Below are 12,682 nucleotides of genomic sequence, written 5' to 3'. Positions count from 1 at the left end.
GGATGGTTGCAAAGAAAAAGCATTTCAGGATGTATATTGTATACATTTCTCTGACATTAAATTGTACCTTTGAAACCTTTTGAGTACCTGATGGTGGACCCAGGCTGTGTTGTCCTGTGGGTGCCTTCAGAGTAAGTACTGGGTGAACCCTTTGATGGCTGCCTCACCTGGATCACAGGTTCAGCACAGCATTTCCTGTTTTAATTGGTAGCTGCTATCCACTTCTCAAAAACTCAGTATTAGTAGATACTAAGCAGTCACTAAAAATATTTATAACATTGAAATATAGATTTTTAAAAAATTATTTAATACTTTTGTTTAAATGTAAAGACTCAGCATTGGATATGGCCACACTGCTTCAGCTAGATTGGGGGGTGGGGGGGGAGACACAGTAGTGATGGACACCTTGAATATAAACTTATGGCACAAGGCACATTAGAAACATGACTCTGACACTGTTGCATTTGGTTCCTTGTCTCAGGAAACATTGCAGAGAGACACACACAAAGATTGTAGCTGGATTAGAAATCAAACATCTCACTGGGACTTGTGGTCATTCATGTTTCCCAGTGCATGAATATGGCACCGAGAGAACCACTCATCACTGAATGACACAGCAGGTAAAAGGGACCAGGAAGCTGACTCCTGCTCATTTCTTCTGTCTCTATAATGGGACAGCATTCCAACTGTGCTTACCTGATGTGGTAACTGCAGGAAGGTTAAATATCTCAGTCCCAGGTTGAGCATTAGCTGAAAATAAAAAGGAACTCATTAATGAATGGTCATACACCCACATAAATTAGCCTACTCCTGCAGCCCAGGAACCAAGATGTTTACTCTCTTGAAAATACTTTATCTTCAATTACCACTCCCCATATTCCCAAAAAACATCCAAACAAGGACACGGCCAATCAGCCCAATACATTGATGATGGCTCATTGTAAAGCAATCCAATCAGTCCCAAATCTCATCTTTCTCCAGATCCCTGTCAATTACTCTCCCTCATGTTTATTCAGCTCATTTTTGGAAACACTAAGTTTCCACCATTTTTACTGCCAGTGAGTTCCAGAGCAAAGTTCCTCAGAAGTCCCCTTGCATCTTACCTCCCTCACCCTGAATATGCACACCCTATGGTGTGGAGGGATGGAGGGGTACAGGCCACATGCCTGCAAATTGGACTACCTCAGGAAGGCACCTGGGTCAGTGTGGACCAGTTGACCCAAGGACTCTGTGACTCTAATCCTTCTTATTGCAAGGAGAACAACTCAGTCCAACTTTCAAGTGAAATCGCTCTTCCCCAGAACACTTAAAGGAAATTTCCTCTGCATCCCTCCAAGGCCTTCACAGCTTCCAGAGCTGGGAGACCAGGACTGAACACAATATTGTAAAGTCCCACAAAGATTCTCTGATTTTATTCTTAGTCTCTCTGTTTATGAATCCCACGCATTTCTTAACCACTTTCTCAACTTGTCCTGTCACTGCAATTCATCTGTGCACCTCTACACCCAATATTCTCTCTTTCTGGTGCCCTTTAGAGCTGCCTTTGTATTTTTCACTACTGCTAAAATAGAATTTCATTGCCACTAGATGCCCAATCTGCTTGCCCATGTACTTTTAGTATTTGTTACCATTATCTTCATGATTCACTACATCTCCAGGATTAATTTATTTGCAAAATTTCCAAACACTCACATTGAAGTCATTAATACATGTCAGAAAGTAGGGCCACCAAAACACTTCTGATCCTCTGCATTTACATTAACAAATGTACTTTTATACAACCCAAAATTAAAATCCAGCCAATGCTGGAAATCTGGAAATAAAAACATAGGATGCTGGAAATTCTCAGCAGGCCAGATGGAGCAAAAGAGTTAATGTTTTAGTTTAATGGTCACTGAAATGTTAAATGAATTTCTCTTTCCACTGATGCTACCTGACCTTTGTAGCTCACGTTTTCTCCATCATTTTGTTCAATACAACTTTTTATTATTCTGAACGCGAGTCTTCTTAATGCACACCGTCTGACATCATTATTCCTTAATTTTGCTGATGTCTGCTGAATGGGATGTTCAGGCTTCACTGTTGTGATTAAGCTCATAGCATGTTCCTCAGTTTGGTGAAAAAGGTCTCAAGTATTTTACTGGATGGGAAGCAGTGGACAGCCTGGTCAGCAAAAGCATGAAATCAATGAACAACATAGAACCAAACATGAGTGGGGCTCAACATGGATTTTGACTGGTTGACTGGAGCTAGAACAGGCTGTGGCATGGAACTGGATCAGAGCTTGTGTGGCAACAGGGAAATGCGATGGGGCAGGAATTTATGTGAAAGGTGATCAGGTCACAACATGAAATCACACCTAAATTAGGATATCAATCATAGATATAGTCACACAACATGGAAACAGGCTGCTCATTCACACTAGCCAGCTGACACCCATCCATTTTAATCTCAGCCCTCAGCACTTGGCCCATAGCCTTCTGTACTTCAATAACTTGTGCCCACTGAGACACTGCTGAATGCTGCCAGACACCCTGCTTCCACTACTCTCTCAGTTCTAACTCTCCATCCTGTGCAGTAATGCTCTAAATACAAGCAGGCAGCATCAATTGCACAGAATCTCCAAATTAAGTTAGTGTACTTTTCTTATTTGTTTGGAACCTGGAGACTGCTGGCACTTATCACTCATCCTTAGTAGGCCAAGAAGGTGGAGGCGAACTACTTTCTTGATCTGCTGCAAACCTTCTGGGGAAGGTGATCCCATGGTGCTGTTGCATAAAGAGTTCCAAGATTTAGACCCAGAGGAGACAAAGGGCTGGTGATTTGTTTACAAGTCAGGATGGTGTGCACTTTGGAGGGAAATCTGCAGGTGGTGGTATTTCTCTGCAGCTGCTGCTCTTCTTCTGGGTGGCAGAAGTTGTAGGTTTGAGAGAGGCTATTCAAATTGACCAGAGAATAATTTGTAGTGCCCTTTGTAAATTGAACACACTGTAGTCATAATGTGCAGATAGGGAGGCAATGAATATTGAGGGTGGTGGATGACGTGTCCCTCAAGGTGCTTTGTCCTTTGTGGAGCTTCACTGAGCAAGACTCCCCTGGCAAGTTTTAGTGTTGATGATATTGGGGAAATACATCAAGGGATCTGGGAGCTATAGGTTGGTGCATTCATGTCTGAATAAAAGCCCTTCCATGATATTTCTGGTCTCCATGGAGAGTGGGGATGGGGGCAAGAACGAGAGCAAAAGCACAGCCCAGCCACTTACATCCAAGCAAACATGCAAACATAATGTCTGTAAGAGGCCTGCTTGATGGTGAGTTTAAGAATATGTAAGAGGAAATTTTTAAAACATTTCAGTGAATAAAACAAGAGAACAGGCTGACTTACCAATGTCAGACTCCCCGCCGCCAGAGGAGTTCAACTTACGAAATATCTCCTGTTTCTTTGACTTCACCATGGGGGAAGTATTTTCCAGTTTAGTGAAGAATGCTGGTAAATAGCCCATGTTTCCCGGTGATCTCGAGTCACTCCTGGAGAAACAAAGAATACCACAAGACAGTTATTCATAAAACAGAAAGCAGACGCAGAGATTGCAACAAACTCAATCTCTGTTAAAGCTGTGAATTACCAAAATGATAATGACTCCATAGTTTTGTTTAATTTTACAATAAGGTTCGGGTAATGGAAGCAACCAGGTGCCAGATCCTAGGGGCTCTAAAGCAGATGGTTCAGAGTAGAATGGAATGATGATTGTGGCTGAAGAGATGAAATGGCTTACATACATTTCCATGAGAATGATAATGATGACGGATCAATACCCTGAAACATTAACTGAGTTTCTCTCTTCACAGATACTGTCTGACCAGCCGAGTGTTAAAATTCCAGGACTCATTTTGGCAAAGGGTCCCTGGCCTTGAAATGTTAACCATTTCTCTTTCTACAGATACACCCTGAATTGCTGAGCATTTCCAGCAAATTCTGTTTTTATTTCCAAAGATACAATTTTAGTTCTCAAAGGCAAAGCATTTCAATTCAGTGATGAATACAAAGCTAGAAATAAAAGAGCACAGACATCTCAGAAGGCTATAGAACCGTAGGAAATTACAGTGTAGAGAATGTGGAATTTGAAATCAAGCACAGAAACAAGCCTTTAGGTCTATCGAGTCTGCACTGACCACCAACCACCTATTTACACTGATCTTACATAAATCTCTAACTTTCAACTACTCTGAGATATCACTACTTACCTTCATACTTGAGCAATTTAGAGCTGCCAATTAATCAGCTTTGAGGTGTGGAGTAAACTGGAGCACTCAGTGAAAGCTCACAGTTATGGGGAGCTCTATTAGCTGCTGCACTACTAGCAAAATAAGGGTAAAGATTTGGGGCTAAACTGGAAGCCAACAGTGGGTGAAGAGTGATAGGGCACAGAACCATGGAATCAATGTAACACAAAAGGATGCATTTAGCTGGTCAGCTCTGCCTGCTCTATGTACGGCTATTGGCCTTCAGTTCAGCTCAGTAAATATTTTACCTTAAATCCAACTCCTATTTGCAATCCACAGTAAGGAGAACGTGAAAACATTAGAAACCATCCAAAAACTGATGAGCGTCATGAAAATAGGATGTGGGAATAGATAAACAAGGAATATGACAGCAGACTTCAAAAGCATCTCAAACGATGCAGAAGGAAAGAGCATCAAATGTAAATGCTGGGACCTGGAAATTGAGACAAGGTGATGAACAGGAAACTAAGCAAATAGCATTAACATTAAATGAGTATTTTGTATCAGGTATCATAGAAGACACTAAAGTCATACCAAAGCAGTGGGCAATAAGAAGGCAAGAGTGATGGAGGAACTAAAAATAATCATCATCAGTAGAGGAGCAAATACCAGGTAAACTACTATGAGTAAAGACTGATAAATGTCCTGAGTATCCTGGCCAGCAGCATTGGGTTCCAATAAAGTAGCTGCTGAAGAACAACAAAAAATAACACTACCAAACAAGGAAGGAAGGAAGGGAGGGAGGGAGGGAGGGGTGGGTAGTGGGGTGGAGAGGGGGTGAGAGAGGAGAGGGGGGAGAGAGGGGGAGGGGAGGGGGAGGGGGAGAGAGGGAGGAGGAGAGTGGGGTGGGAAAAGACTGGGACACTGAGAGGGAGGGGCGGGGCATCAAGAAAGGGCAAGATTGAGTGCAGGTTGCAGTGTAAAAGGGGGGCAGAATTTAAAAAGGTGACAGATACAGGACTGAAGGTGTTACAGACTGAAGGTGACAGATGGGGTACGAGGGGGAGGTGGGGCCTTAGCGGAAGTTAGAGAAGTCGATGTTCATGCCATCAGGTTGGAGGCTACCCATAGACAGCATAGACTCGTAATGAGTTAGGTATTACGGTGAATTTAACCTAACAGGAACACAACTCGACAATGCATGGGAATAATGAAAGGTCATATCCATTAAATAAACACGTTTAGGGTAAATATGATTTGGTTAATCTCAAACATAAAAGTTTGAATGTTCCTTCCAAGGGAAATTGAATGTAGTTACTGCATGAACACTGACACACCCAAGCGAATTTACCATTCGCTAGGAAACAATTTAACTCACACCAGTATAAACAGATCAAAAATATATTGACAAACTATTTTAAACTACAACAAACACAATACCATATAATGCAAGATAAGCAAAAGGCCTATCATATATATAAATTATAGTCTATATCATGCACATAATTATTGGGGTTCATTGTTGTGTAATCAATCCAATTTACTTCACTTTGTTTACTTAACATGAAATGATTTTGCACTGAAGAACCTGTCCCTGGAAACAAATATTTGCGCAACATCCAAGGAAAAAATGTCAAACTTTCTTCAATGTCATGTGTTAGCTAGCTAATTCAAAGTTACCTGAACATTCTCTGTGAGACCACTGTCTGCATGGGGATTTCCAAATGGGTTCTGTGAGCAGGTTACCATGTTCTTCACTGATATTCGTTGACTGTTTCCATTCTCTTTCGATCCCACAAAAAATATGGCACCCCATGTTCTTTTTCTGTGCTCTCTCTGGACTGTTCCCAAGCCTAATCCTATTGGCTAGTTCAACAAGCCTAACTTATCAATCAACTGAATTTTTATTTTAAACAGCGGAAATAAAAAACTCACAGCATAATTGTATTAATATAGTCTCAAACCAGGTATTACTTGAAACAAGGTAGATGATCTTGTAGTGCAGTTAATGACTGACAGATATGATGTTGTGGGTATCATGCAGTCATGGCTGATAGATGATTGTAGTTGGGAGCTTAATAACTTTTTACTTAATAATGGAGTAAAGGGAATTACAGGGGTGTGAGAGAGGAGCTCGCCAAAATTGATTGGAAGAAAGCACTAGTAGGGATGATGGCACAGTAGCAATGGCTGGAGTTTCTAGGAGCAATTCATAAGATGCAGCAGATCACAAAGCACTGGTATTCTAAAGGGAGGATGACACATTCATGGCTGAAAAGTGAAGTCAAAGTCAACTTAATAGAGCAAAAATTAGTGGGAAGTTAGAGGATTGGGAAGCTTTAAAAAACTAACAAAAGGCAACTAAAAAAAGTCATAAATAAAAAAAAGATGAAATACAGAAGTAAACTGGCCATAATATTAAAGAGGATACCAAAAGTTTTTTCAGATATACACAGTGGAAAAGATATCAGACCGCTGTAAAATGACATTGAAGAGGTAGTAATGAGGAACAAGGAAATAGCGGACAGACTGAAAAAGTATTTTGCAACAGTCTTCACTGTGGAAGACATTAGCAGTATGCTGGAAGTTTGAGAGTGTCAGGTGGCAGAAGTGAGTGCACTTGCTATGACTTGTGAGAACATGCTTGGGAAGCTGAAAGGTCTGAAGGTTGATAAGTTACTGGACCAGATGGTATACACCTCAGGGTTCTGAAAGAGGTAGCTGAAGAGATTAGGGAGGCATTAGTAATGATCCTTCATGAACCAAGGTTATGGCATGGTTCCGGAGGACTGGACAAAATGTCACTCTTCAAGAAGGGAGGGAGGCAGAAGAAAGAAAATTATTGGTCAGTTAATCTGACTTCAGCTATTGGGAAGATGCTGGAGTCGATTATTAAGGATAACACTTCCGGCTACTTGGAGACACGTGATAAAACAGGCCCAAGTCTACATGGTTTCCTTAGGGAGAAATCTTGTCTGATAAATCTGTTGGAATTATTTGAAGAAATAACAATCAGGACAGACAAAGGAGAATCGGTGGATATTGCGTACTTAGATTTTCAGAAGGCCTTGACAAGGTGGCACACATAAGGTTGCTTAGCAAGATAAGAGCCCATGGTATTATAGGAAAGATACTAACATGGATAGAGCATTGGCTGATTGGCAGGTGGTAAGGAGTAGAAACAAAAAGAGCCTTTTCTGATTAGTTGCTGGTGACTAGTGGGTGTTTCGCATGGGTTGGTGTTAGAACTACTTTTTACAATGTATGTTAATGATTTGAACAATGGAACTGATGGCATTGTGGCCAAGTTTGTGGACGATATGAACTTAAGTGGAGGGGCAGGTAGTGTTAAGAAAACAGAGAAGGTACAGAACGACCTAAGACAAACTCGGAGAATGGGCAATGAAGTGGCAGATGGAATACAGTGTCAGGAAGTGTATGGCTGTACACTTTGGTAGAAGAACTAAAAGAGTAGACTTCTCTAAATGAAGAGGTAAAAACGGACGTAGGAGTCCTCTGAAAACTAAAACCACAAGGCTACTAAACAGCTTCCTCCCACAGTCAGACTTCTAAATAGTTGCTCCACCTGACTCTGCTTTGGACACTTTTAACTTGCACTGGACACTTATAACTGATTTTAACTGACATGTGGCTGTTGTGTTTTACTATTTATTGTTATGTTTATTATTTAGTGTTGCATTTGTTATGTTATGATTGCACTGCCCCCGAGAAACGCTGTGTCATTCTGCCCTGCAGAGCTATGTATGGTTAGAATGACAATGAAGTTTTTTGAATCTTTGAATCTCTTGCAGGATTCCCTAAATGTCAACTTGCAGATTGAGTCAGTGGTGAAGAAAGCAAATGCAATGTTAGCATTCATTTCAAAAACACTAGAATACAAAAATGAGGGTGTAACACTGAGGCTTTATGAGGCACTGGTAAGGCCTCACTTGAGTACTATGAGTAGTTTTGGGTGGCTTATCTAAGAAAGGTTGTCCTGACATTGATAAGGGTTCAAATGAGGTTCATGAAAATGATTCTGGAATGAAAGGCCCATCATATGAAGAGCGTTTGAGGCTCTGGGCCTGTACTGGCTAGAATTTAGAAAAACAAAGGGGGATATCATTGGAACCCATCAAATGTTGAAAGGCCTTGATAGAGTAGATGTGGAGAGGATGTTTCCTATCATGGGGGAGTCTAAGACTAAAGGGCCCAACCTCAGAATAAAGGGATGTCCTTTTAGAACAGAGATGAGGAGGAATTTCCTTAGCCAGAGGGTGGTGAATCTGTGGAGTTCGTTGCAAGGTCATTGAGTGTATTTAAGGCGGAGGTTGACAGATTCTTGATAAGCCAGATTGTGAAAGGTTACAGGGAGAAGGCAGGAGAATGGGGTTGAGAGGCAAGTGGATCGGCCATGATGAAATGGCGGAGCAGACTTGATGGGCCAAATGGCCTAATTCTCCTAAATCTTAAGCAATAAAACTTTCCTAAGTTTATACCTAACATCCTTTGTAATGAAGGCCAACATTCCATTAATTTTCCCCAATGAGTTTGTATACTTGCACGCCAACTCTTAGTGTTTCAGGAATCTAGCTAATCCCCTATGCTATAGTACTAGAAAGCTTGGATAAACAGGACTGGTTCTTTGAGGCTGCTCTAATATTTAGAATAGTCATGATGGATTATCTAACGCACCAGTGCCTTGATTGAGAGTGGGGCAGGAATGGGTGATTAATGTACCAAGATAGAGGTGACGGTAGAAACAGGGGGAGGGGATTTACACCACTAATCAGGGACACCACAGATGCACTTGGGGAGAGTTAATGGAAGGATCAGACACCAAGTCCATTTGGGTAGAGGTCAAGAATAGGAAGGGTGCAGTCGCACTGATGGGATTGTACTACAACCCCCCAAATAGCCACCAGGACATTGAGGGACAGTTATGTAAACAGATTAAGGAAAAGTGTAAAAATAACAGGGTTGTTGTCATGGGGGATTTTACCCTCCCCAATATAAACTGGGACCTTCTTGGTGCATGGAGTTTAGATAGGGCAGAATGTGTTAAGTGTATCCAGGAAGGTTTCTTAAATCAATATGTTGACGGTCCAACGTGAAGAGGGGCTGTACTGGACCTGGTGTTGGTAATGAGCCAGGCCAGGTGACCAATCTTTCAGTGGGTAAGCAGTTAGGGTACAGTGACAACTCTAACTTTCAGGATAGCCATAGATAATAATAGGTATGGTCTGTGCAGGAGTCTTAAAATGGGGTAGGGCAAATTATGAGGGCATTCAGCAGGAACTAAGAAGAGTGAAAGCAGAACACCTTTTTTCTAGCAAGTGGAGGGTGCTTAAAGATCAATTGCACAGAGTACAGGAAAGGTACATTCCTGTTAGAAGGAAGGACAGGGTTGTCCAGAGAGGTAATGAATTTAATCAAAAAGAAAAAGGAAAAGTATGCAAATCTTCAGAAGTCAGGATCAAAAGAAGCACATGAGGGGTATAAAGCAGCCAGAAAAGAACTAAAGATGGAATTAGGAAAGCCTTGGCGGGGGGGGGGGGGGCATGAAAAGTCCTTGGCAAGTAAAATTGAGGTGAATCCCAAGGCATTTCAAACATACATCAAGAGTAAGAGGATAACAAGGGAGAAAGTAGGTCCACTTGTATAAAGAGGGAAACATTTGCTTGGATGCACTGAATGTGAGTGAGGTACTTAATGAGTATTTTACTTCAGTATTTACCATGGAAAAAGACGTGAAGGACCAGGAGATCAGTGCTGACTGCATAAATATGTTATGCCATTTAGAGCTCGAGGAGGAGGAGGAAGTGTTGGATTTCCTAATGAGTGTTAAGGTGGATAAGACCCCAGGCCTAATGGGGTTTACCCCAGGTTATTAGAGGGAGGCAAGGGATGAGATTGCTGGGGCCTTGACAAGCATCTGTGTGTCCTCTCTAGGAACAGGTTAGGCCCTGGAGGACTGGCAAATGGCTAATGTTGTATCTCTATTTGACAAAAGAACATGGGAAAATCCTGGGAACTATAGACTGGTGTGTCTCACTTCAGTTGTAGGGAAATTGTTGGAGAAAATTCTTAGTGATAGGATACACGAGCATTTGCAAAAACATGGCCTAATTAAGGAGAGGCAGAATGGCTTTGTGTGTGGCAGGTTGTGTCTTACCAACTTCATTTATATTTTGACAAGGTGACAAGACAGGTTGTTTAAGATAAAGCAGTGGATGTTGTGTACATGGATTTTAGTAAAGTGTTTGACAATGTCTCTCATGGGAGGCTAATCCAGAAGACTAGGATGCATGGGGCCCATCGTGAATTGGCTGTTTGGATTCAGAACTGGCTTGCATATAGAAGGCAGAGGATAGTGGTTGAAGGGACTTATTCAAGCTGGAGGTTTGTGATTAGCAGTGTTTCTCGCAGGGATCTGCTGTTTGTGATGTATGTTAATGACCTAGATGAAAATGTAGATGGGTGGGTTAGTAGGTTTGCAGATGGTATCAAGATTGGTGGAGTTGTGGATGGTGTAGAAGACTGGCAAAGAATAAAGCTTGATATAGATTAGTTCCAAATATGGGCTTGGTACGTGGCCAAGTGGTTAAGGCGTCGGTCTAGTGATCTGAAGGTCGCTAGTTCGAGGCTCAGCTGAAGCAGTGTGTTGTGTCCTTGAGAAAGGCACTTAACCACACATTGCTCTGCAACGACACCGGTGCCAAGCTGTATGGGTCCTAGTGCCTTTCCCTTGGACAACATCGGTGGTGTGGAGAGGGGAGACTTGCAGCATGGGCAACTGCCCGTCTTCCATACAACCTTGCCTAGGCTTGCGCCCTGGAAACTTTCCAAGGCGCAAATCCATGATCTCACGAGACTAATGGATGCCTAAAAAAAAACTATGGGCTGAGAAATGGCAGGTTGAGTTTAACCTTGGTAGGACAAATGTAAGGAAACAGTACACTGTTGAGGGCAAGACCCTAACAGTGTTGCTGAGCAGAGAGATCTTGGGATCAAAATTCATAGCTCCTTGAAATTGGCTACACAGGTCAATCGGGTGCTTAAGAAGGTATATGGAATGCTTGCTTTTATTAGTTGAGGCACTGAGTTCAAAAGTCAAGAGGTTATGTTGCAACTTTATAAAACTCTGGTTAGGCCACATCTGGAGTATTGCATACAGTTTTGGTTAGCCCACTATAGGAAGGACGTTGAGGCTTTGGAGAGGATGCAGAAGAGGTTTACCAGGATGCTGCCCGGTTTAGAGGGCATGTGCTATCATGAGAGACTGGACAATCTTGGATTGTTTATTCTGGAACGGCGGAAGCTAAGGGGAGATCTGAGAGAGGCTTATAAGATTACGAGAGGCATAGACAGTAGACAGACAGTATCTTTTTCCCAGAGTAGAAATGTCTAATACCAGAGGCCATGCATTGAAGGTGAGGGGGCTAGGTTCAAAGGGAATGTGAGGGTAAGCTTTTTTACTCAGAATGATGGCTACCTGGAATGCACTGCCTGGTATGGTGGTAGCGACAAATACATTAGAGGCTTTTAAGAGACGTTTAGATAGGCACATGGATATAAGGAAGATGGAAGGATATGGACATTATGCAGGTAGAAGTAATGAGTTTTTTTTAATTTACTTTTTCACTGGTTCGGCACAACATTGTGGCCAAAGGACCTGTGCTGTACTATTCCTTGTCCTGCGGAACATATCATCACAGCACTCTTACTTGCTGCAGCGTATGCCTAAACTAAAGCCATGCTCAAATACCAATTCAAGTCTGTACAAGGAAGGGGAAGTAGAGAGAACACAAGTGGCAGATACAGGTAATCAGTTCCTCGCAACTGTTCACTCAGTCACTGAAATTGCAGTTGATTTCGGCTCTGTCTCAGGATCACTTTATTGCTCTTCTATTGCCCTGACTCCTTTGGAATTTAAGCATCTTTTATTTTCTGCCTTGGATAGATCCAATGCCTCAAACAGAATAGAGATTTCTGGGATACAGAACTCCAAAAATTCCTCAGCGCCATCTTAGCCTGTCAACCTCTTCCTCTCTAACTGCACTCACTGGTTTGAGATACCCCCATTAGGGAAACATCCTCTCAGCATCAACCCTGTTGGTCCCCTTCAGAACCTCATGTCTGATCAGGATCAAATCTCACTCTCCCAAAATGCCATGAGAATACGCCAAACCTTTCTTAGCACATCTCCACCTTCAGAACCTCATGTCTGATCAGGATCAAATCTCACTCTCCCAAAATGCCATGAGTATAGGCCCAACCTTTCCTCGCACATCTTCACCTTCATTCCCAGAATTACACTTATCTGCACTACCTCCGTTGGAAAAGGTAACAAAAGTTAATTACACTATTTAAAAAATTAAGAAAAGGAATTAAGGGCAAAGCAGCACTGAAAAGATGTACCAAAGATAGGGCGCAATGAAGTTTCTTTGAATTGAAA

At 42.0% G+C, this 12,682-nt stretch overlaps 1 protein-coding gene across 13 annotated transcripts in view; it reads right to left on the bottom strand.

Annotated features, from left to right (window-relative positions):
* Window positions 1–12,682, bottom strand: part of ncor1 (nuclear receptor corepressor 1) — a 297,718-nt gene that overhangs the window by 11,456 nt on the left and 273,580 nt on the right. For all 13 annotated transcript variants that reach the window (XM_072243400.1, XM_072243412.1, XM_072243409.1 and 10 more), the window contains 2 exons: window positions 3,386–3,528; window positions 697–750 (listed from right to left, as the gene is read on the bottom strand). In XM_072243400.1, coding sequence (XP_072099501.1) covers window positions 697–750; window positions 3,386–3,528 — 197 coding nt within the window. The remainder of the gene's footprint in view (window positions 1–696; window positions 751–3,385; window positions 3,529–12,682) is intronic.

Source organism: Mobula birostris, chromosome 25 (assembly GCF_030028105.1).
Source record: "Mobula birostris isolate sMobBir1 chromosome 25, sMobBir1.hap1, whole genome shotgun sequence".
Lineage (NCBI taxonomy): Eukaryota > Metazoa > Chordata > Chondrichthyes > Myliobatiformes > Myliobatidae > Mobula > Mobula birostris.
Note: the sequence above shows the minus strand (reverse complement) of the source record. Positions and strands in the feature narration are given on the sequence as shown.